The sequence below is a fragment of the Motacilla alba genome, chromosome 3 (assembly GCF_015832195.1).
Source record: "Motacilla alba alba isolate MOTALB_02 chromosome 3, Motacilla_alba_V1.0_pri, whole genome shotgun sequence".
NCBI classification, from domain to species: Eukaryota; Metazoa; Chordata; class Aves; order Passeriformes; family Motacillidae; genus Motacilla; species Motacilla alba.
The window spans coordinates 71,353,795-71,378,393 of NC_052018.1; the positions used below are offsets into that span (position 1 = coordinate 71,353,795).

At 43.7% G+C, this 24,599-nt stretch overlaps 1 protein-coding gene across 1 annotated transcript in view; it reads left to right on the forward strand.

Annotated features, from left to right (window-relative positions):
- The first annotated feature begins 4,246 nt into the window (after positions 1 to 4,246).
- EGLN1 (egl-9 family hypoxia inducible factor 1) overlaps positions 4,247 to 24,599 on the forward strand; it is a 34,326-nt gene continuing 13,973 nt past the window's right edge. The window contains exon 1 of the mRNA XM_038133656.1: positions 4,247 to 5,538. Within this exon, the coding sequence (XP_037989584.1) occupies positions 4,633 to 5,538 (906 nt within the window). The 5' untranslated portion in view covers positions 4,247 to 4,632. The remainder of the gene's footprint in view (positions 5,539 to 24,599) is intronic.

A 24,599-nucleotide genomic window follows, 5' to 3' on the forward strand; every position in this document is an offset into this window, starting at 1 on the left:
GTCCAGCACTTATAAACTCAGATTATAATGACAGTTTTTTTCTTTTAAACATTAGACCATTATGATATTCAGTGATAAAAAACCAACTTATTCTATGACTTTAATTTCAGCAAAAACTTTCAGAGAAACTCTGCAATGGCATCAACAAGCACTAAGCAGAATGAAAGATGGTACAGGGTGCTGCAGATTATTTTCAGAGCTCTAAGCCAAATTCTCCGTTGTCCCGAGGGTCCTATGCCACTTCATACTGTGGAAAGCACCAAGTTCCTGGCATATCAAAGCCTGGATCTTGAAAAGTTCTGAGATCCCTTCAGTTATGCTGCCCAAGTTATTTGAGGGGACCCTGTGTTTGTTCATGTGCCCCTCTGTAATGGCTGGCACTAGTCCTGCTGGGCAATAACCCCACACCTTTCAGATCACATCTACTGGGTGACCCTTTCCTAGCTTTGCAGAAACAGGGGCCAGGGGAGGTATCTGGGAGATGAATAAGCCATGCTAACCCTTTGAGTGCCTCAGGAAAAGAGGGTGCATTCAACAAAGGAGCACTTGCCTTGTGGATGTACTCTGAACACTTTGTCCTGATTAGAAAGGAAGTGAGCTTAACAGAGAATCCAACTCAGATGAACAGTTCTCTCCTTTAATTTGGAAAATCTGCAAACCTGTTACAGTTCACTTGCTAGTGTGAAAAGCAAGCTTGAAAAATGGCACTGTTGAGACCAGTGAATAATGGTTTACGTGGAATAGCAGCAGTCAGGCTGAACAACATGGTGGAGTGGTCTGGGGGTGGAGGAGAGCAAATGCTACAAGCCCCGAAGTTCTGACTTTTAATTATGATGCTGTTGTGGACATGCATCTGTCTCACTGATGCCTGATGCTGCCACCCACCTCAGGAGCACATGCAGCTTCCAAGAGGCCTCTGGCAGCAATGAAAAGCTTAGCCTGGAGTCCAAGCACTTTTTTCCCCATTCACAGTGAAACTATCTCAACATGAGATTATTTTTCATTTAAACTTTATTTCTGAACTGACTTTGTAACCTTCTATAATCTTGTTACTCTGCATTCCCCTTCTCCCTGGGCTTCAAAGATTCTTTTTTGGTTGCTTATATAATCTCAGCGCTGCAGTACACAAGCTATCTAAAGCATGGTATAAATGCAGCTATTATTACTATTTAATAAAAACAGAAAAGTTATTCATTGACCAACCTTTTTTTCCCCCCTTTCTAATAAACATACAGATCCATATCTAAGTGGTGATAAAAAAAACTATGACCTTGCATTAAGTTTATCCCATAACATCCTCATCATGACTGGTATTTAATTTTAAAGACTTTTCGTTGCGTTCTCTGCAAAGCAGTATGTCTCATCATTACCTAGTCACCAGTAAAGCACTTTTCCAACATTCACTGACACAGACAAGAAATTAGCAATCTTAGAAAGGCCACTTTAGGGACCAAGTGAAGATCAACCAGCTGAAAAAAAAAAAAAAAAAAAGAGAAGGAAGTCCCTTCCTCCTCTGTTCTGGAAACCATCATATGGATCATTTTACTTAGTATACCATATGTTGCTTTTTGTTGTGCTTTGTCCTTACACTGTCTTTTAAGGCACAAGCTCTTTGGCAATAAGTAGTCTTCTATGCTTGGAAAACAGATTTCTAGCATGTTGCAGACACTACTATTGTAATATAAAAACTCATTGTCCTCCTGAGTTTCCTTACCAACACTGCTTCTCAACACAGCTTTGTCCCTGTAAAACAACCTTCATTAAGTTTTGTGTCACTGGTGTAGTGCTGCAGTAATAAGGCAAATGCTTCATACACCCAAAGATGGATTTTGTTGAAATTGGTATTTCTGTTGACCATGCTGTGAAACAGTATGATCTCAAGACAACCTGAAGGAGCTTAGCACATTAGCAAATGTGAAAACTAGGACCTTTAATTGCATCCCAAAAGACATGTGGAAAAGAGAGGGAAAGAACAGAAAACTTTTGAAGCCAAATTAGCCTGTAAATTAATAACTATCATTAGATTTTAGCCAGGCACCATATTTGTGCCTTGGTCTTTTTCCTAGTTGTTTCATGGTTGGATGATTGAGTTTCAAGTCTGTCACTTTCATCTCCATTGTGTTTGCTGAAGGAGTACACAACAAATGCAAAAGATCTTTAACTCTTCAGTTTCTACCTGGCAGAATACCATTGTTTGCATTTCTCAAGTTTTTGAAAATAACAGCCTTGACCCTCTTCTCATTTAGCCCAGTTTAACAATGCTGCAAGTCCAAGGAAATCAGCTGAATTAATCTCATCTTAAAGCATGCTACAGGAATGCCTAAACCTAGTATTTTTGACATACCTCATATACCTATAGTTGAAGGAAAAACTCTCATTACACATCCATTAAGAATCTGTCCACTTCATGCACTGGATTTAAAACTTGGTTTTAATCCACTTCATTCTGCCCTTACCACAAAGAAATTACTAATCTGGAATTTTGTTTTTAGTTTCCATCTTTTCCAGTTCATTTGCTACCTTTTTTTTTTTTTTTTTTCCTTTGGTGGTTGCTGTTAATTCTCCCTTGGAGCTCACTAGTCATATTCACCTTGAAATTTTATCCACTGGGCTTTCATGACCTTGTCTTCTCAGTACTCCTTTTGCCTTTCTAATAATTCACCCTGGTTTTCCTTCTCATTTTTCATGTATGTACCACAAGGCACTCGTAGCCTTGGTACACTTTGTTTCTCCTGCATTCTTCATATAGTACATTCAGTGCCTAACATTTCTCCAAGTCCTATTACTATGCCAATCAATCCTAAATCCAGTTCTGTTGGAGAGATAAGAACTAAACCATTTTTTTATTAATTGCATACATAAAGTCATGTCACTATAATACAAGTATATTGCAGTGTTAAACCTCACAAAAGCCTTTGAAAAGCAAAAGCATTAGTATTCCTCTTCTACAGTGGAAGACAACAAATCACTTCTCCAAAGTCATGTGAAGTCCTGTGGCAGCCTCTGGGTTCATTTCACCTTTCTACCTCAGGATCTGTATATTGGGTCACGTATTTTACACTTCTTGGGCTTTAGAATGGATTTGCTTAACTTACAGGCAGTTCTGACCAATGGTATGCATCGTGTTTCACCAGCCCAGCCCACGGGGCAGCTATTTGCTGTCTGTTCACCAAATAGCTCTCTGAGAAGATGGGTGGGAGGACATCCAGCCCAGGAGGAATCATTGCTTTGCCTCACCACATGGCTCTGAAGCACCGACCACCGTGTTGGGCTGTACTGCAGGAAACTCCACTTTCCTAAACTATACCACAAGCAAGCAAAGCCACGGTTAATTGGATCAGTGGAAGCTTATACATCACCTCAGAGGAGTCCAGATGCCCATGTGGCTTTTGGCAACGGATGCGACTGAGCTGAGACCTTTGTCCCTCTACCAGCACTGCTCTGCCAAATGAGCTTCCTTTTGCCTGTCAGGGACTTTGCCACGTTCATCACAGCACAGGCCCCAATTCCTGGCCTCGCCTTGTTTTTGGCAGCTACATAACTGGCTCCTTCTTACTGCTTTTTGCTTTTTCATTTCTTAATCAGCCTAGCTCCGGCCTTCACTACCACTCCGTTAGGCGGGACATAAGCCACGTGTTATTTATGAAGGAGACAGCACGTCTCTCCCGCTCTACCAGCTATCCGGCGGGAGTATTTTGGGGACTACGGGAGTGACAAAACCTGGCTCTCCACCGTAGCCAGGTGCCGCCGCCGCCGCCACCCTGCCTGTCACTGAAGCCACAGTGCCCAGCTTCCACGTCACCCGTCGCCCCTCGGTGCCCCCGCCTCACCTGCGGCAGGCCCACACCCGGCAGGGGCAGGGGGCAGCTCGCTACTGCGGCCACGGGCACCCTCGGATTAGCGACCTGCCCAGCGACGACGGGGCGGCCCCGGCAGCCCAGACCAGTGACACCCCCAGCAATTTCCCCACCATCCCTGCCGGGAAGGCCGCACTCGTCATAGGGAGGGAAGGGCGCTATCCCCACCAGCGCACTGCGGCCGCCCCGGTCCGGCCGCGTACCCACGACTGTAGCGGCGTCTCAGCCCCTCACGCAGCGGCGCGGAGGACGCGGCCGGCTCCGAGCCGGCCCCGCCCGCCCGGCCACGCCCGCCTGACGCGCCGGCGGCGCTGGCGGGCTGGAAGTGGCGTACGTGCACAGCGGGCCTCTGGAGTGGCGCCTCCTCCTCCTCGCCCCGGCACAGCGGCGGAGGCGCGGTGGGTAGAGGCGGCGGCCGCGCCGGCCCGTGCTGCACCGGGCAGAGAGGCCGGCGGGGAGCGGAGGGCAGCCCCGCACCGCGCCGCTCCGCATCCCCTCGGCCGTTCCGCCGCCGGTGGGGCGGCGATGAGGCGGCGCTAAGCAACGTTAGCGGCGCAAGGAGGGCGGCGCGGGCCCCCGTGCGCTGGAGGAGGCCGCGGGCCGGCGGAGGCGGAGGGCGGCGGGGGCCGCGGCGGAGCCGGAGCCGGGCGGCCATGATGCAGTAAGCGCTCCCTCCCCGCGCGGCCGGGCGGGGGCCCGCGTTAGCGCCGCTCCCGCCCGCCTCCTTACATAACACGACCCGGCGGAGCGGGGCTGCTGCGGCACCACCAGCGCCATGGCGAATGACAGCGGCGGAGGCGCCGGTCAGGGTGGCCAGGGCGAGAGCGGCAGCAGCAGCAGCAACAGCAGCAGCAGCAGCGAGCGGGACCGGCAGTACTGCGAGCTGTGCGGGAAGATGGAGAACCTGCTGCGGTGCGGGCGCTGCCGCAGCTCCTTCTACTGCAGCAAGGAGCACCAGCGCCAGGACTGGAAGAAGCACAAGCTGATCTGCCGCGGCGGCGGCGCTGCGGCGGCTGGCGCGGCAGGGGGCGCTACCGAGCCCCACGGCGGGCACCCTCCGCCGCCCCGCGCCCACGGCGGGGCCGCGGCGGACAGCGGCAGCCGGGCGGGGGTCGGGAAGGGCGCAGCGCCGCCGTCCCCGGAGGCCCCCGCCGAGGCCGCCCCGCTGACCAACAATCACGTCGCCGCTGCAGCTGCCGGCGGTGAGGCGGAGGCCTCGGCCGCGGCCCAGTCCCCGTCGCCCTCCGGGGAGGCAGTGCTGCTGTATCGGGACAAGTCGAACCTGTACCCGGGCGGTGTGCAGGCGGGGCCCGGTGGGGCCGCGCTGCGCCCCAACGGGCAGACCAAGTCGCTGGTGCCGCAGCGGCTGGCGCTGGAGTACATCGTGCCCTGCATGAACAAGCATGGCATCTGCGTGGTGGACGACTTCCTCGGCAAGGAGCTGGGCGGACTGGTGGCCGAGGAGGTGCGGGCCCTCCACCACACCGGCCGCTTCACCGACGGGCAGCTCGTCAGCCAGAAGAGCGACTCCTCCAAGGACATTCGCGGCGACAAGATCACCTGGGTGGAGGGTAAGGAGCCGGGCTGCCAGACCATTCGGCTCCTCATGAACAGCATGGACGATCTCATCCGACACTGTAATGGAAAGCTGGGCAACTACAAAATCAACGGCAGGACGAAAGTGAGTGAGGGAGGGAGGTGGGACCCCCGGTGCCCGGCCTCTCCCTGCTCCTGCTGCCGGCTGGGGGGGTTGGGGCGGGAGCGGAGCCGCGGAGCCGGCTCTTCCCCGGGTGCGGGCGTGTGTGCGCGCACGTGTGCGGCTGTCTGCGGGGCTGCGTGCGTGTGCGCACGTCCGTCCGGCTGGCTGTCAGTCTGTCCGTGCGGGTGCCTGTGCGGGGCTGTGCTGTGCCTGTGCGCCCGCTGTCGCTCCGCTCCCCGGAGGCGACTCATACTTGCGAGTCGTGTCCAGGTCTGGGCTCCTCAGTATGAGAAAGGAGCTCCTGTCTTTCTCTAGGGGGTCACGCAGAGGGTCACAAAGATGATTAGGGGTTTGGAACATCTCTCTCATGAAGAGACACTGCGGGAGCTGAGCTCTTTTAGTCTAGTGAAAAGAGGATAGAAGGGATCTCATTAATGTATGTAAGTACCTCAGAGGTTGATGTTAAAAAGACAGTGCTAGACTCTTCAGTGTTGCCCAGTGACAGGACAAGTAGCAGTGGCCATAAACTAAAGCACAAGAAGTTCCACCTCAACAAGAGGAAGAACTTCTTTACCTTTAGGGTGGCAGAGCACTGGAACAGGCTGCCCAGGGAAGTCGTGGAATCTCTATCTAGAAGCATTCAAAATCCATCTGGACGCCTTCCCGTGTCACCCGCTCGAGGTGACCCTGCTTGGGCAGGAGGGTTGGACTGGATGATCTCCAGGGGTCGTTTCCAGCCCTCACAGTTCTGTGACCCACGCCCGGCCGCGGCGGGACCCCCAGCCCCTGCGGGCCTGGGCCGCAGCCTCGACGGGCGGGTTGCTGTCCCGCGGGCAGCCTGGACATCGGTCTGTACCGGGAAGGTGCGAAAGGGTTTGTTTGCAGGTTAAAAAGGTGATCTTATTTATATGCCTGCGTTTTTTTAAAAACCCCTTGACCTGGCAGCTTATCCGCTAGGTGATGAGTGTTGAAATGGGAGTTCTTTCATAGTCTCGGGAAGAACGCTGGTCAGACAGCTCTGACCAGCTGCGGGAAGCAGGGGGCTGGCTGCGAGCTGTCCCGGCAGCGGCGCTGGCTGAAGAGGGTGGAACCATTTGTGCACAGCGTTTGTAGGCTCGCATAGATGTGCCGGGTTTTGATAAACCGTGGCTCAGGATGTGGCCTGCCAGGTGCAGGACTTAAAAATGTGGTCAGGAGACCTTCATCAGTGAGTGAGTGCCCCGGTGGCACAATAAACCCGTGAGTTACGGTGAGGCACTCTGGCATATGGGTGTTGTGGCAGGAAGTGGAATCACAGTCGTAGGGTGGCTTTGGGCAGAGTTTTTATTTTACTCTCATTAAGTCACTTTTCCACAAAAATCTTACTCTTTAGCTCTATTTCGAGACCAGAGAACTGAGTCAAAATCTCCCATTGTATTAGCCTAATTTGCGATTCCCTTCCAGTCCTTTAAATAAAATTCATGCCCTTGGTAGAGAGCTTGTAATGAATATTCATCAGTATCTTTTCAGTTTAATAAAAAAAAGAAGAGGGGTGAAGCCCCTTCAGACTTTGCTACCTCTGTTAAAGCATAAGGAAGCCAGTGAAATGGTAAGAGTCATCCTGCCGAGGTGGTAGCACTGTCACAGATGGACTGTTGTTGCTGCAGCTGCAGAATCTCAGCTGGTAGGAAGCTGCGGGAGGGAGGGAGGAAGGGAGAAACTGGACGGCAAAAAACACAAAAAACAGCCCTGGATTTGTTCAGGGCACGGGAAACTCCCGTGATAAAGAAAAGAGGGTGGGAATTTTTTTTTTTTTTTTGTAATGCTGTCTTTGCATTTCTTCAGTTGAACCACGACTGTGCTAAAATATTTCAATGGGAACATGGTGTAGAGTCCTCATAGGTTGCTGCAGAACTTTTCTGAGCAAACTTATCTTTCAGGCAGTCTTAAAGCTCTTCAAGGCTTCAAACTTGCACTCTAAAAATATCAGTGGTTTTGCTGGATTTCAGTTTTACGCAGCAAAAAGGAATACTGCTTCTGTTTTTCTGTGCAGTGGTATGCTTCTGTAAGAATAGGTGCCAAGGCTTTTGGAGTTGTAATTCTCAGTCACGCCTGTAATTCCTGGACCACTGTATTTTATGTTCCTATATGGTTTTTGAAATTCCTCTGTTTGGGGGATCAGAACTGGTGTAGGGATCAGATCGGTAAGAGCACAGTACTTTAGTTCTTGGTGGCACAGAAATGCATTACTTTGTCTTGTCACTTTCCCTTGCTTATTTCCCTGCAAAAGTCAGTGCTTTTAGTGTGCAGGAAAGCTCAGTTCTCTAAAATGCCAGCAAAAGAAGAATGAAAACTGTCATTCACTCTCAAAGATTTACTTCAGAGTTGAAAAAACAGAGGCAGATGATACCCAGAGTATCACTTCAAATAACTTGTATTGTAACCATATAACTTGTAACCCATTGGTGTTGGCACTGAACTTGCTGTCACTTCTGTGGGAAGTGTCTGTTGAAGTGCACTTCAACTGTCTAGAAGCAGTGTATGAAAAAGCAAGAAGAAATTGGTCTGAGAGGTGTGTGTGTATATGTGTATACATACATATATATATATACATATATATATATATATATATATATCCTGAATCTCTTGGCTTGTAAACCTGCCTGTCAGAGGAAAAGCTATGTTGTGTTAATAGGATCTAATTCAAACATTTACATTTCACCAGGGCCAGTGCACTAAGGCAAAGAACATGAAATAAGGTAAAATGTTGATTGTGACCTGAGATTTTATATTTTAAAGTCTCTGATAGGTGTTTTCTCTAGGTTACCTGTGCCACCTAGAACTGATCTACTTAAACTGATATGGTTCTACCTAGTCCTGAGTGTCAGCAAATTACTCTCCAGTCTGAAAGATATAGCACTAGTTATGAACTAGCCAAGTACTTTTGAGGTGTGTGGAGACAGCAGCAAGTATAAGAGAGTGGCTAACTATTTACTCATCTTGGAAGTCCTGACTTACTGCATTCCTTGCTTTTGTTCTCCTTCTTTCCAGACTCGTGCTTCCTTCTTTTCTCTAGCAGACAGTGGCACATATGTGCATATTTGAGCTCTAGTGTTTCTCCTACTTCCTGTTATTTTCTAGTTTTTGCTTCTTTCAAATATTTTGACAAATTCTCTTTTTTTTCTTTTGTCTTATCAGTTGCCACATTTGTACATGCATGTATTTCTGTTTCTTGCCTGTCTCATTCTTATGTGACTAGTGGAGGTAAAAACTTACTCATCAAAATCAGGAAAAGAAATCATCCTGAATCTCACCCAGGTGAGATGGCTTTTTCTCCTTTCCCATATGGAGCATGAAGAAGGTGGCAGCCAGTTTATGGTTTTTTGCTAGCTTTCTCTCTCCCATATTGTGGACTCTCTGATTGGAAGCTTACATCATTTACTGGTCCTGGAGTAATACTGTGACTTCCCAGTTGTGGAGTGGGTTCCTAATAATCACCATATACCTAGACATCTGATCCATCAGCTGTTCCTCTTTCTGTTCACCATTACACCCAGTGCTAGACATCTCCTGAACCCTACCCTCTGCCTTTTGTTGGAGGGACATTAAAATAGATAGTTTGACAGGCCCTCTTGCATCCCTTTAGTTTTTCCTTCATTCCTACTTCTAGAATCCTGTCTGGAGACCAATCCTGTTCAAATTGCAGCATTTTAGTGCTTTCCTGTCTCTACTAGTATGGTAGTGGCACCCACTGCTTCTCAGTCACTTGTAGCTTAAAAGGTTGCTTTATTTGTTACATATCGTGTAAACTTGCTTTTCTGCTTTTTCTGGCAATTGCTTATCTCTTACTCTGGAGATCCTGGAGTTTTCTGAAGACTTAGGATTCAGACTAGTCTGACTGTGCCCTATTAAATTAGATTCAAAGTTAGTAATGCTTCTTCAGAAAATAATTCTCCAAAAGTGAGTGGATTCTTGTACCTTGCTGTTAGCTTTTTTTATAAACTGGACAGAAGACTCTCTCTGCTCTTGCCACTTATTTGTGTTGGAGTAGTGTTACCAAGGAAAAGTAAGATTTATGGGTGTTCTTTCCACTGTATCTTATTCTACAAAATGTAATTGTAAGTATGTGTGGGAATAAGAAGACAAATGAAAAATAAGGGGGAATAAGAACTTGGCAACCAGGCAGGTACTGGAAAGTGATGATGATGCCAAAACTGTGGTAGAAGAAAGGAAAGAGATTACAGGGGCAGGTGTGCAGCTCAGGTAAGTCCTGCTCTGGTTGAAGGACCCAAGAGCTGTGACTGGAGATACGGGCTTAGGAATGTCTGTAAAGTGGTGGCCTTTCCTTCAATTTGCTTGTGGCATGTGTGATTACATTGAGCCTCCTGTATCATTCTGGAGATCATTTCACTATCACACCTTGAATTTATTTCTTGGTAGAAAACTTACTGATCTAATTGGTTCCTAGTGAATGACCTCATGTATGGCTTTGAATTTGCCACTGAGTTGTGGGAAAGCGTGGATAGGTCTCTCTCAGTCTCCCAGTACTCACTTGTGTAGCTCGACCTTGATACAGAATATCACTGGTGTTGGTCCTTATCTGTTGGTTGCTTCCATGACAGTTGCGCTTCTGTTGGTGATGTTGTTTTCTTGTGGATGAGTGTGCTGTCTACAAAGGATTGTGTGGTGATCCATGGATACACAACAGCCCATACTCTGTTCTTAAATCCCTATAGGAGTAGAGCCCTGACATGTAATGACTAGTTTTCATTTTCTGTTCCTTATGTACAAGTCTTTTGGGTCCCAGCTGAAGAAGGTGATCAGAAGAGTGACTGGGGTTTCTCCTGCAAATGATCTTTTGATGCAGAAGCTCAGCAACATCCAGATAATACTCTTGTTTACAGACAACTTTAGCCTTGCTAAGAATTCTGACAGGTTCTCCTATTAGAGAAAGTTACAGAGATATGCTGGTTTCTGAGGGCAGTTGTGTGATGATCTCATCTTCAAAGTGTGGTATGAACATAGTGTGTCCAAGGGTGGGGAGCACCACCTGTGACTGCTGGAACTCTGCACCCCTGTGTGTTAGGCTGTAGTTCAATGAACATCTTGGGCTGGCAGCACTGGAATAGTCACTCTTCTTTGCCAGCACAAGTATTTACATGGCCATCCTGTGAACTGGTTTGGGGAACTGATCCATCTGAAAAATAAACTGGCAAAAGAAGTGCTCCTGGTTCAGTGTTCGGATGTTTGTGCTGGCACAGAGGACTGGCAGATGGTGAGACTTTCTTTCAGCAGCAATGCAAATTTATGCCAGTTTAAAGTGTTTGCCAAACTACAGCCTTAGTTTAGCCCTTGAGTCTGATTCTCCCAAAATTTGCCCTTGAAAATTCAAACATAGTTTAAGAAATCTTTGCTAGTTATGTATTTTTTTTTCTTTTTTAACTTTTTTGTGTTCAGTGTGAGATTCGGTTCTTGCCATCAGAAACACATACTTCTGTCCTCCAAAAATCTTTCTTACAACAATTTTATACAGAAACTTTGCTTGTTGACCCACTAGGGGATCCCAATAGCATGTACAGTGGAAACCTGTATTTTCTCCAAATGAAAACTGATTACCCCCACACTCCCAGCTTCAAAATCAACCTGCTCTTAAGCTTATTGGCTGTTCCTATCCCTTATTCTAGAGTTTTATTAGCATCAAAGATGTTCTTGACCTCTGTTTCAAGAGAGAGCTGGATTGGCATCATCTGCCATGAACAGTGTGCTGCAGCTTGCTTCTGTTTGCTGCTGGTAAGGAAGATTCCTGCTCAGCCCTATCCCCTTGTGCCAGCTCCAGTGCTTGTTCTTCTTGCTTTTCCAAGCCATTTTTGACTGTAACTAGAGTTCACATTTTTTAGTTGTTACTGTTGTGGAGATAAGGAACCTGTGGCATTGTAGTTCGTGTTCATCAGTGATTTCGGTACCTTGTGGATAATTAGTTTTTTCCTGTCAGTGATATCAGTGATTTTTTTGACCATGTTGCTACTTTGATGTTCTATGCTGTCTCTTCTGCACAGAATGGGCTCATTTAATACTGCCTAAGAATCAAGTGGGATGCTTCTCATCATAGCTGTACAGCTTGAGAGGGAGTGCTGTCTTCCCTTCCCTGTGGCCTCTTGGACTGAAATTCTTTGCAAGTGATGTCCTGCCAAGTCATAGGACTGTCTGAACGGCAGTTCTCAGATCCCTGCATTAGTTGTATCAGTAACCTTGACTGGTTGGTTGAGAGATGTTTTCTTTTTTTCTAAATGGTGCTTCATTTCTGAATAGGCTGCTAGCTATTTCCTGAAAAAATAGATTGGCAGCATATTATTCTCTTCTGTGGTATTTACCATGTTCATTAGATTTGTAATTCACTTGGATGGCCTGTCTTGATTAGTATCTGATGGCTCTTGGCTTGAGCAGGCTAGGTTGCTATTGGAATTTTGCAGGGTGCTGTCTTTCTAGTTGCTTCTGTGTTGTTCTGTACTAGGTGCTAGTACATATGTTTGTACCGCTAGGTATGTACATAGTGTACTTGGAATTTAAATGAAGGCTTTCTCCTGCAGCAGAAAGGAAACTTGTTATAAAAGGGAAACGGATACTCTATATAAAGCAAAAATTTCTTCTTGCTTATCCGGAGACTAAATAGTTTCTCTTTAGGCTCCTTAGAGAGCTCTTGTACAAAGACAGCACTTTTTTCAGTTCAAAAATTAATTTTGGGACTGTTGTGAGTAGATCCGTTAGTGAATTCTTCAGTAGGACACTCGTGGGGCTCCCTGGCTCTTGTGCAGCTGTATTTTGTTACTTTTCAGTGGGGGAGTGACTGCAGACAATGCAAGGACTGTACAAGTGTTTTTTGGAAATCAGCGTACTCAGATTATATCAATTCAAGTTATTTATTCATTGGCATGTTTTTTACACTCCACTAAGAAAACAGTATTTTGTGAAAGGCGTATTTTTAGTGAATAGAACTGTAGAGTTATTTGACTTTGCAGTTATTATTGAGTGAAATAATCGTTATCTATGATACCCTTTTTGTCTTCTGCATTCGGGACTTACCTAGACCCTTCAGAAGGAGGACTAATGCTAGTCTTTGAGGCCTTTTGGGAAAGTCATTTGGTGCTGATGAAATCCTTGTAAACGCCTTTGAGGTTCTGAAGGTTGTTGGTTAAGATGGGTGGTCAGGCATATTTCCAGGGCAGGCTTGTGCTAGAATTAGCTGGTAAGTGGCAGTCGTAAGCTTCAGGTCAAAATCCACTCGCTGTTCCAGGGCAGCGTCTGTCAAAAATAGAGCAATGCTTTTATGCACGTAACAGCTGCTTACACTTGAAGACTTTCTTGTTCTTTGGTATTTAACTTAAAACTGCTTGAGAGTATTTTTGTTAGCACATGATGTTATAAATAGGAATCGGGTAGAAATGTGCGTGCCTGCACGTCTGGGCAGAGGTTGTGTCTGGAGGTAGGGGGTTATCAAAATGTTGTGTGTGTAGGACTCTGACAAAGAGATGAAGTCCATACCTGTAGGGTAACTAATGGGGCCTAAAAAAAAAGGTTATTTAGTACCCAAGGATTAATTTTGTGCAATAATTTAGACTCAGACCAGCTTAGAGCACATAGTTTGATCATGAAGGCATTCTGCATTGTAGAAATTAAGTACACCTTTGAGGAGATGATGCTGTGTCACCTCAATGTGCTGCAGTGAGAGCAGAGCCTGAGATTGCCTTGTTTTGTTTCAGCAAAAACAAACGTCATGTTGAAAATGATACAAAGATGAATGCAGTGAGGGAGTTGTTCTGATTTTTTTTGGTCCTAGCAGGGTAGAGGAATTGTTGCATTGACTGTCAAGTTAAAAATTTACTAAATGCTGAAGACATTAGAGCCTTATATGTATTTGCTTGGTTTGGTTTATTTTTCCTGGGTTTTGTTTGTTTTGTTTGATTTGTCTTTTTGTACGAAGATATTTTAAATCCGTTTCCAGGAAGAGCTTGTATTATCAATTCACATCAATTTGTTCCGTTGATAGCTTGAAATTCTTGGTGAGTTGGCAGAGGCTATAGGATTCTCTGCTGGGCATAGTCTTGCTGTGGTTTGCTGTCCTTCTGGTATGCCAGGGTCTGTTATCTCCCTGTTTGAGTAGGTCAGACGGTTGCAGTTATATAGTTTATAACAGTCTTGACATTACTAGTCAAATGAAACAAAAATATTTCAATGGTAGTTTACCTGACGCTTTGATGATGTGGAATTTAAATTGCTATAGATTAAAAACTTGTCCCAACTTTGAGGCAGCAATCCTCATATGTTTAAGTTCTCTGTACTGTGAAAAAGTCCAGGGATGCAACATGTGTAAGGTTTCCAAAGTAGTTTATCATAGGTTAATAACATATCTCTCTTGTTGCTGCTCTCTGTCTTGTTCAAGCATCTGTTCAAGCAGCTAAACCTTGCCATGGGTGCCAAGATCCCTCAACAGCTTCTGCTGTATTCAAACAGTGTGTGGTCTGTTCTCTGCTGAAGGCATTGGGCTCTTCCAGTTTCAGTGGTAGCTGCATTGTTGTTCAGGCAGCTGGCATGCAGCCTTACTGCTGTGAGAGAGGAGACTGTGCCCAGTTGATAAGGGCATCTTAAACTGACTCCTTTTCAGCTGGCCCACTGGATGATGCCCAGTGAAATAGATGCTGGCTGAATTGTACGTCTGTTTGGCTTAACCTTATTTGTGTGTGCTTTAGCCCCTCTATGACAGCGCATCAGCCAGGCAGTAGCACTGTTAATAGTGGTGGATTTGGTCTTTCAGGTCATACAGGGAGATGCTGAGAGAGCTGGGACTATTTATGTGGCAGAGGAGAAGGTGTGAGTGGACCATACCAGTGTGTACAGATGCTTGAGAGGAGGAGTGAAGGAGAGGGAGCCAGACTCTTGGCAGCAGTGCTCAGTGGCAAGGCAGTGGGTATGCTGAGATGTAAGAAATTCCATTGAAATGAAATAAATGCTTTTTCCATTGTGATGAACCAAGAAGCAAGTTGCTGCAGAGGTTGTGGAGTCTTCATCCTTGGAGATACTCAAAACCTGATCACTGGTCACCCAGCCTGCTCTGGGTGACCCACCTCTCAGCAGTGGGCTGGACCATGTGATCTCCAGAGGTTACTGCCAAATTCTGCAATCTGTTAAAATATTTTTCCAGCAATGATGCTGTCAGTGTAAGTCCTGCTTATTGCATCTCTCAATGAAGTTAGGAGTCTGTCTTCCTGCTGGTGTCATTTGCTCCCTAAAGGATCATTGTGGTCAAATATGCCAGTAATGTAACTGTTTGAAGTATTCCTGCCTTGGATCCCTTTTGGTCATCCAGGTGGTCCCTTTTACTAAGTCTCTGCTGCTGTCTCTCCTCTTTTCTCCCAAGTTGCCTGTTTTTCCATTCATGTGTGTATATGCTCATGACACAGTCCTTTCCTAGTAAAGCTTACTAATACAAAGCATGTGTACACTCCACGAGACTGATTTAAGCAAACGTTTAAGAAATTAAAGTCAATTACCTATAGAGGATTCATACTTTCTCTCCAAAATTATTTTAAAGTTATCTGTGATCTTGAGTCCACTTCTGTACTGAGAGGGCATAGTGCAGCAGCCATAGTTATCCTTTTCTTGCAAGACAGACAGAAAAATGAAATATGCTGTTTCAAAGCCACACACTACTAAAAAGTGCTTTTACTTTTAATATTTCACATATTTTTACTTTTTTTAATTTGTAACAAACATCTGGCCAAATATTATTTTTGGTACATTTCAGTTTTATTTTACTTACAAAAAATTCCACCCATTCCATATTAAAAAAGAAAAGTGTGGGGAGGCAACATTTGAACTGGTAAGAGTCAGGCTTATGTATTTTGCCTGGCTGTTGAATAAATAAAAAACCTGCAGCTCTCAAGTTACGATCCTTACCTCTTCCATCTACTTTCTAGTAGTTTTCTTTCATCTGTATTCCCCACACAAACTTGCTGCTCCTGCCCGCTTCCATCCCGCCTGTGCTCCCCTTGGGACCTTGTTCTGCAGCGGTGTGTTCCTTTCCTGGTGTGGTAGAGGGGAGGGAGAAGGAGCAGGTGCTGAGAGAGGCTTGCTGGGGCAGAGGCCAAGGCTTGCCTCAGTTGCTGCTCTCTGCCAGGTACAGCAGTTGCAGGCACCCTGTCAATGGCCTGTCCTCTGCAAGGACTGTGTTAGAGAGATAAGAGCTGTGTGCCTCTCAGGAGGTGTCAGCTTGGCCATCCCTACCATATATCTAGTGGTAAATTGAAGCCAGATGGAGTTGTGTTCATCTGAAGTGACCTTCTGTATGAACTAGATGCTAGGCCATGAATTGTAGGTTAAAGTTAAGTGTTTTTGATGACTACTCAGTCTTACTATAAAAAAACCCCTAAAATTTAAAGCCATTTGTTCTTACTGTTCAGACCCACCCTGCTCAGAACTTTCACTTTTTGCATTCTGGCTAATTTGGTTTAGGTTCTAGCAGGCTGCCTTCTTGTGTTTGCTCAGTGGTTCTCCCTTATCAAATGTCTGTTTCGCACAAGTATTTGCCATCTATGTTTATACTATTATGTAGTTGTTGTAAATAATCAATAATTGCTCTGTATTTAAAGCTTCAAAGTGTATATAAAATTATGTTCTCATATACCACTTACCTCTGGTAATTGAGGAGCTCTGAGACAGAGGTTGTATCTAGACCACTGCCTGTAATACGTGCAGATGGATGGACACATTTTCCATTAATTTTTGTAATCTTGTTTTAAAAGCCATTTGTACTTTTGGCCTCTGCAACATCCTGTAACAGCGAGTCCTGCAGTTTGATTAGATGGAAAAGGAACTTCCTTTTGTTTAAAACTCACTGATGGTGATTTCAGTGTCTCCTAGACTGTATTGTGAAAACTCACTTCCCAGTAGTTTTACTTGTCATATTCTTAAAAAAAGTCTGGCATTTGCTTGCATGCATTTTTTTCAGCTGACACTCTTTCCCTCCTAAACTGAAGAATTGTAGTCTTTTTTGTCTATATCCAGTGGAGACTGTTTCATAATTCTAGTTATTCCTGCTGCACTTCTGTGCAGCTTTTCTGATAATGCTGATCAAGGTAAGGCAAGCAGAAGCACAATATTTAATGTACAAATATATCCTGATTTTGTATGCTGGCAGGGTGATGTATTCCGTGTTGCCTTTTCTTGTTTAGTGATTTATGACACTTCAGTTGCTTCCTCTGCTGTGCTGACATGAAGTTCTTGGGAGAACAGCCTGTATTTACTGAATTTTTTTTCTAAAGTGATGGTATCCAGTTTAGAAGACACCACTGTATAAGAAAGCTTTTTTTTTTTTTTCCCCCAAGGGGCATTTATTTGCACTTATTCTTTCCTGAATTTCACCTCCTGTTTTGTTGTTTAGGCAGTTGGTATCATTTTACATCCCTCTGTGTGCCTTTCTGCAGTCAGGGCTGGGAGGGACTGCAGCATATTTAGGTATTGCAGGTAAACACCATCTCTCTGCTCCTTCACCCCTGTTTCCCAGGTCATATAGAAATAGTACAGGTCCTCTGGGAATCCTTCTGGTAACACCCCATTTTTCACTAAAAGGAGGTTATTTTGCTGTAGTGAAGTTACAATTTACTGGAATTTACTATTTTATTGGTCTTTCCTTTGTCTGTTCCATTATTACAAAATGCCTTGGAAGTAAGATCCATGGTTGAAGTGCTTTATATTTAAAAATGTTCAATGTTTGCATTAAAATTAATGGGTTGAGTAAATTTGCTTTAAATCTCTGCTATAGCTTGGACAAAATGACATGTAATGACTCTTGAAGGCCTCCTAACACCTGGCACAGACTCAAGAACAACACAGGAGTTCCTATACTGGAGTCCTGACTTTGTCCTTTTCCTTAGTGAAAATAGAAAATGGGAGTTGTCTCACTCATGAGCCAAGGCTATGCCAAAATTATATTGTAAGAGGTAATAAGATAAACATACATTATTTTTACCTGTTTAGTCCTATAGCTTTATAAAGGACCTTGTAAACATGGAAAATAATATTCCACTGCAGGACATGAAATGTAGATGAAGATACTATCAACTAGCTTTATTTCCAGTTTAGTTGTCTCATATAGCAACTTGAGTTTTGCAGATTTCTGGCTTTTACTGTGTCTTTTACTCTTTCTACTCTGACATCCTGCTACTTTGAAGGAACACACCCACTGAAAGACAAAGCTAGTAATAAATGATGCTTCCTCACCATTGAGAGTTCTGCAATTCAACTTAGAATAGCTCCATATTAAAACTCCAGAGAAAACTTGCCTTTGAAGAGCAAAAATTCCAATGCACAGCCCCCGCCTTCCTCCCCACCCCCCCCCACATCCCACCCTTTCCCTTTGGGAACAGCTTTCTGGAGAGAGTGATGGAATTCTTCAGGGGCTCAGTAGGGAACAGAATTTGCCAGTGATAGGAAGATAGAGTCCCTTTGAGGATTTTTTTTCCTTTGAAAAATCTGTTACTTATTTTTCATCATCTATCCTTCATTTTTTTAGGAATGGTTATCTTGGTTTGGGAGCCCTTAATTAAGGGTTCACTTTACAGAGGAAGTAAATTCATGGTAGCTATATCACATTGCTTGTATTGATCCTGAAAATAAAATATATCGATTTTTTTACTGATTTTTGTGTGCTCCATGTGGGGGGATAAATGGATCAATCAGCTTGAGGGCAGAGCAGGCATTCAGAGAGATAAGTAGCTTTTTGTAAGGCCACTCCATGCAAACATTTTACCTGGAGTACAGATGATGTGAGCAGCCTTCTGCACGCAGTGGGTGGGTATAAGCACAGTGCTGTGTGTGGAGCAGCAGCTTTTTTCTTATCTTTGGTTGCAAATCTGTGTGCTGAGAGTAGCCCTCAATGTCCAAGATGTTTTGTGTTGTGGTTCATTAAGGGGCTGGAAGACACCCAAAAACAATTACAGTTGAGACCTGCTGAGGTATCTCACTCATTAGTGCTTGCAGCTTGATTTCATGGGGTTAGTAGCAGGGTAATCACAATTAAAACCCGAGCTGTGGGACTTGCTCCCTTCATTACTGCCGCACAGTGTTGGCAAGTGCATCCACTGTCCACAAGTCCTTGCCCACTCCTCCCCTTCCTCCCTGTTCTTCCCTACAGCCTTTCTCTGGCTTCAGAATCAGCTTTCCTCTTCTTGGTTGCCCGTCTCCAAACAAGTGTGACTTCAAGAGAATACAAAAAAAGTTTTGGGATCTGTAGTGTCTTTATACTAAAGATACAGAGCCCTTTACCACTTTGTAGAAATTAGTAAATCATTTGGCTGCCCAAAGATAATTTCTTGGAATGCAGTCTCCTATTTAGAAACTGCTACCCAGTGTTAGTGTGCAATACTAGATAAAAGTTTTAGGACATGTGTTGTTTATTTTCAACAATTAGGTAGAAAATTTATTTTAAAATACAGTCTCTGCCTGAAAGACTATTTCTGCCAATCCTGAAATCTGAAGTGATTGATTGATGACTTGAAGGGGAAGTTAACGGTATAGAAATCTGGAATCTAAGATTTTTAGAATTGGCTTCTGTTCTGTTTCTTCCTTAGTTCTTGTGATACTTGGTGTTACTTTCCCCCTTTCAATAATGCAGACTTTTGCCCATGTCCTTCTGGTGTCTACTTTCTTCATCTTCCTTTCATGTCCCTGTATGGTGTCTGTCCATCAGTAATTTCCACTGCTGTTGCTTGAGTTGATAATGAGTTCATACCTTGGGTATGAGTTGTTTTAGGTAATTTGCAGACTGAGGCAGACACTTTGTCATCCATTATTCTCCTGCCTCTTTTTTTCTTCTTTTCTTTAACTGGCACAACGTTAAGCTGGGAACAGGCTTTACTTAAGCTCTGCAGATCTTGCTTGTAGGTTGCATAAATATGTGCTGTGGACAGTCCTCTTGTTCTGACGTGACACCTCTGATCTAGGCTACTATTGCTAATCCCTGCAATCTCTCCCCAGTGAATACTGTAGATTGCAAAGCCCTAGCTGTCTGTTGGTTTACCAGGAAAGTTTCTGCTGATTGGATTTTAAAGACATACAGAGAAACCTTTCTGCAGAAACACAAAGAAAAAGGAGGTGTGCATATCCTGTCTTGAAATCCGTTATTTCTAGATGGGGTGTGGAATAGTGTATTTCTCTTTCTTATAAATACAGTGCTTTTAAGAAGGTTAAGAGTATGTAAGTGCTGGCTGCATGGTGACACAGCTATGTTGAGATTTTTGACTTTCTGTGAGAGCATTTGAAGGGAGAGGTCCTGGTTCTGTGTTCTTTTGAATGCCTTGGAAGGAGGGCAGGGGGGAAGTCTCAGTGATGAGTTGTTAAAGAGAAGCTTTCTTGTCAGTTTTTATACACCATGGCTATTTTGCTTACATCACCACTTTGTGTGGAGTTTGGATTCTGTCACTTTCTGATTTTTAGAGTGGGAAATTTGGAGTTTGAAGTTAGCATGTGACTTCTAACCACAATACTTGTTGAGTTATAGACAATCATAACCAATTTGATTGACAGGAGCTTTGTCACTTTAAATTTACAGGCTTTTTAGTTGTTGTTCCCAGGAAAGGACTAATCTATGGAGAAGGCTACTTACCTTTTAGGAGGGGTGAATAATTATATCTATATATTTATATACTAATAAATACTATTTTTGTTGTTGAAATAGTGGCAAAGGTGAAAAGATTTTTTGATTGGATTGGTTTTCTTCTTAGCAGCTTCCTAACACAGACTTGGAACAAACCAGATGGGTCTGTTTTAACCAATTTATAGTTGATAATGCAGCATGTTCTATTTTTTCCGAGGCATGAGAGTGATGTGTTTTTCCATCACACTGGTCTCCTGGGCCAGTGGTTATGATTGATGGGGAGACTGGGAAAAAAACCTGTTGAAGCAGCACTAAGGAGCTCTACAGGAGGTCCTAACCTAGAGATAATCTTGTTGCTGTCATGAACATAAACTCACTGTATGGTCAGTTGAATTGGCATTTCAGAAGACAGTGGGGCTTTTGTATCAGACAGACAAGCACAGACAGTTTCCTCAGGTGTTTTTTCCTCCCTGGAATCAATGTTGGGTACGTTTAGATCCTTCTCGTGCTCACAAGGCCTCATGCTCTTAGAGCAAATTCATTGCATTCCTGAGCCACTCTCCTTCCACTGAGCCAGTGCAGCCTCCCTGTTTGCAGCAGAATGCCTCCATAACCTGAAATGACACGACTGGCTCTGCTGGGACATACAGAGAAGGGGTGAGCTTGGGAGTCACTTTCCCACTTGGCATGCCACCATCAGCAGTCCTGCTCCTGGTGTTTATGTTCAGCTTGTAGTGCTGCATAGCCTCAGCTGTTCCTCAAGGCTTTGCCCAAGGATTGGTGGGAACTGAGACAGCTGGAATACCAGTAGATTTGTTTAATGCCTGTGTGCATTTGAACTGGATACACTGGGTGATCTGGTTAAAACAACAAAACCTCTAAGTGTTGTTTATGCCAGCTGGGAAAGAGGCCTTATTACTGGACTGTGGTGGGATTGTAAAGAAAAGCTTGGATGGAGACAGTTTATGTGTGAAAGCCCATAAAACGCAGCATGGGCAGAGTCAGCATTTCTTGCATTTAAATTGTAGGTGGTTTGAAAGCATATTACAGGCTGCTCGTTGCTGTTTGGCTTTAAACCTTAGTCAGACTTCTGTGCAGTACTAATATAAATTAAATCACTCCTTAAATAAATGTCTAATAGCATTTCAGTGCATAGTTACTTCTTTTTCTGTAATATATAAATAATTTCAAAGGATTATCTGGACTCTAATATTAGGAGTGAATGCTATAGCATATAATGTGAGGTTTGGGCATGCTGAATCATGTATGTCCCCTTGAAAATAACCTTAACACCTGTTTTGAAATCATTCTCCTCGGCGTAGTGTTTATGACAGTAAATCTTTCTGTGGTTAAAATCCAGAGGTACCTGAGGCCTAGATTTGGACATTTTACTGCAACTACATTAACATTTGCTAAACTTAAGGAACTTGCAGTACACGAGTATTTCCAAGTATCTGGCTAAACATAGTACTAAACACACAATTCTGTTCCCATGCAGTTGCGCAACATTCAAATTTATATAAAGATACCTTTCCTACAAGCTAAATTTCACTTATGTGGCTATTTTATTCCCTAAAACAGAAACAAAATTGCAGTTTTAAGTAAGGAATGAATCTCCCTCCTAGCAGTTAGCAAAATGATTGTGTATGGTTTATGTTCTAGGGGAAAGAAATCCTCGGTTTAGCAGTATCTATAGTTTTGAGGATAGAAAGGCAGAGATGATCAGTGACATTCTTTAAATGGCAAATTTCTCAGCCATTTACTTTCACAGATAATACAGTAAGGTTTGGTCCAAAAAGAAAAACAAAAAGCAACCACCTCTTGCCCACTCTTAATCCTTAGTGTTTCTTCTTTCCCAGCCTCTCCTGCTGCTAAGAAGTCCCCAGGCTTGATGTTTGGGCTAATGTGTGTGCTTTATTTTTAAGGTAGTGTGTCACAGGATCATTAAGGTTGGAAAAGACACCTTAATTAAGGTTGAGTCCAGTTGTTGTTTACCCAGTAGATCTCACCCAACTCAAAAAATTCACTGATAATACGTAATAATCTAAAAATAGGCAACGGTGGTTTTTTGTGTGCTGTGCATCGCTGTGCCTGCTGATGTTAGTTGGTTGGCTCTGGAAATCTGGTGTGTACAAAGTGCTGTCAGAATATATTTTAAGTGATGTAGCTGAATGAGACTTAACTTCATACTGTTTTAGTGCACTGTTGTAATTTGCTTTAGTGTTGTGTTATTTTTAGTACCTAAAGATTTTGCTACTCTGTGCCCTTTTTGAATGGGTAGTGATGAAACTAGGAAGTTAAGTAGTCTTACATGGGAGCAGAAAACTCTGCCCCATTGTGGGGAAAAAGTTTCAAAGTACTCATTTTCTAAATGGTTTTATTAATTTCAAAGCAATTATGGTGTTAAATTAAAAACAGACTCTTAAAATCTGTGTTGACTGACTTACTTCTCTGTCAAATTTTTATACAGCGCCAAAACAGTGAGTCATGAGTCTGCTTCTCTTGAAGGGAACGGGGAGTTAGCCATGGAGGCCTGCCAATTCTACAAACACATTTAATACTATTCAACAGTTGTTTGAAGCTGAAATGTATTGGTCAACTTATTTAATCATACTGTAGACAGATTTAGACTGACACAAATCAAAGTATGCTTTAGAGCCTTCCTAACTGCAAAGGCAAGTGTTGTGTTTGCTCCTCAGCTTTTAAGAGAACTTTCTGCCTCTGGTGACGGTGCTTTTCATCTACTTTCTTTGGGAAGCCTCAATTAAGTATATCTGGGGGATTTTTTTGTTTGTGTGTTCTGTATTGTTGACCTTTTTTTTTATAAGTTTGCAGTAGACTTTGATATCAAAACTATCAGATTGTGTTATATTGAACCTTAGGGGAGGGAGCTATTACTGCTTTGAAGCACTGACATATCTTGTATGTGCTCGTATAAATGATTTTTTTTCCTCTTTTTTTTTTTCTGGTTTTTTTTTTTTTTTAGGGAATGCAGGTGGTTTAGACTTGAAGACATGGTCTGTATTCAGAGATATGTTAGATAAACTTTTTTTCATTTTTTCTAAATTCTTACTCTATTTAAGTCAATGTGCAGCTCTCTGGACATTTTTAGATTTGAACTCCAGTTTATTTTCCTGATAGGCAGTTAGATTAAGTTAATGGAAACTAGGGCTTCATAAGATTGAAGGACTGCAGGTGTATTTGCAGTGCCTTCACTGACTCAATTTTAAAACAGCACCTTTTTGTTAAACTAGCACAATTTTGAGAATAGGCACGTCCCACCTAACCTGGCTAGCAGCCTGGAAAACACCACTGTGTTGTGTTACAGAAGATACAATCTTTCTTTTTCCTTGCCGTTTGTTAGCTGACTCAGCCCTAGCCCTCTGTTTGCCTTTGGAGATTTGAGACTTGCAGCTTTACAAGCTGAGGTATAGGAAAGTAGAAAAGCTCATTAATGTTTAAGCACTTTTATCTCAGTTTAGTAGCAGTGAGAGCTGCAGAATTTCAGCTGGGAAGTGTTTTAGATCTTCCTGTTATGTCTGTCTTTAGCACTGGTTTCAGTTGCTCATAGGTTCACCTTTGGAGATGTGTTTCCCCAATTGCCATGCTCTCCTCAGGGCTCAGTCAAAGCCTCCATGCAAGGAACATGCCTTCTGCTGTCCCCGTGTTGAGAATCAATACCATTTCTCCCTGGCTAATGCCTCTTGCTTGATAATTTCATAAAAGCTTCTCTATCCTATTTCTTATTTGTTAGGTGTATTCATCAAAGCCTAAGCGCATCCCACGTGCACAGTCATTTCCTGAATATCAGACTTAAGCAACTGCAGTTCTGTGTTCTTTCCTGTGCCATGTGTAAGAACTGATGAATCATCTGGACTTGTATGCACATTTCTTTAGCAATGCAAGAGCTGAAGAGCATTTCTTGGAGTCTATGGGCATGCATGGATTAAAGGAATGATACTTGAAAATGAACTTTGTGTAGTCCTTCTGTTGAGCACAATTAGAATTGAATGGTAAAAGGAGAGTACCAAACTAGTTGTTGCTACAGGGAAAAATACCTGAGCTGTTTTTTTTCTCCATGGTACCATGGTTACATTCAAGCTGTTTGGATCCAAACTTCATGTGGCTCTACTGGCCCTAGAGAGCTCAGCTGAAGGTGGCCACTGAAGCAGCATGGAAACTGCTGCCTTCTGGCTTGTGTCACTTTATTAGAATGTTTGAAGTGAATGTCGTGAGCAGGTAAATGTCATATAAAAATGAAGACAGGAATAAGGTCATGACTTGAAGAGGAATTAACTGCTGGTTGGCAAGGCTTTTTCTGAAATTTGGTTGAGAAATCAGCATCTGATTGGCAAGAAATAAGCAATGTATAAAGGTATGTTGATGGTACGGTACGTTATGTTGCTTGATTTTGTAA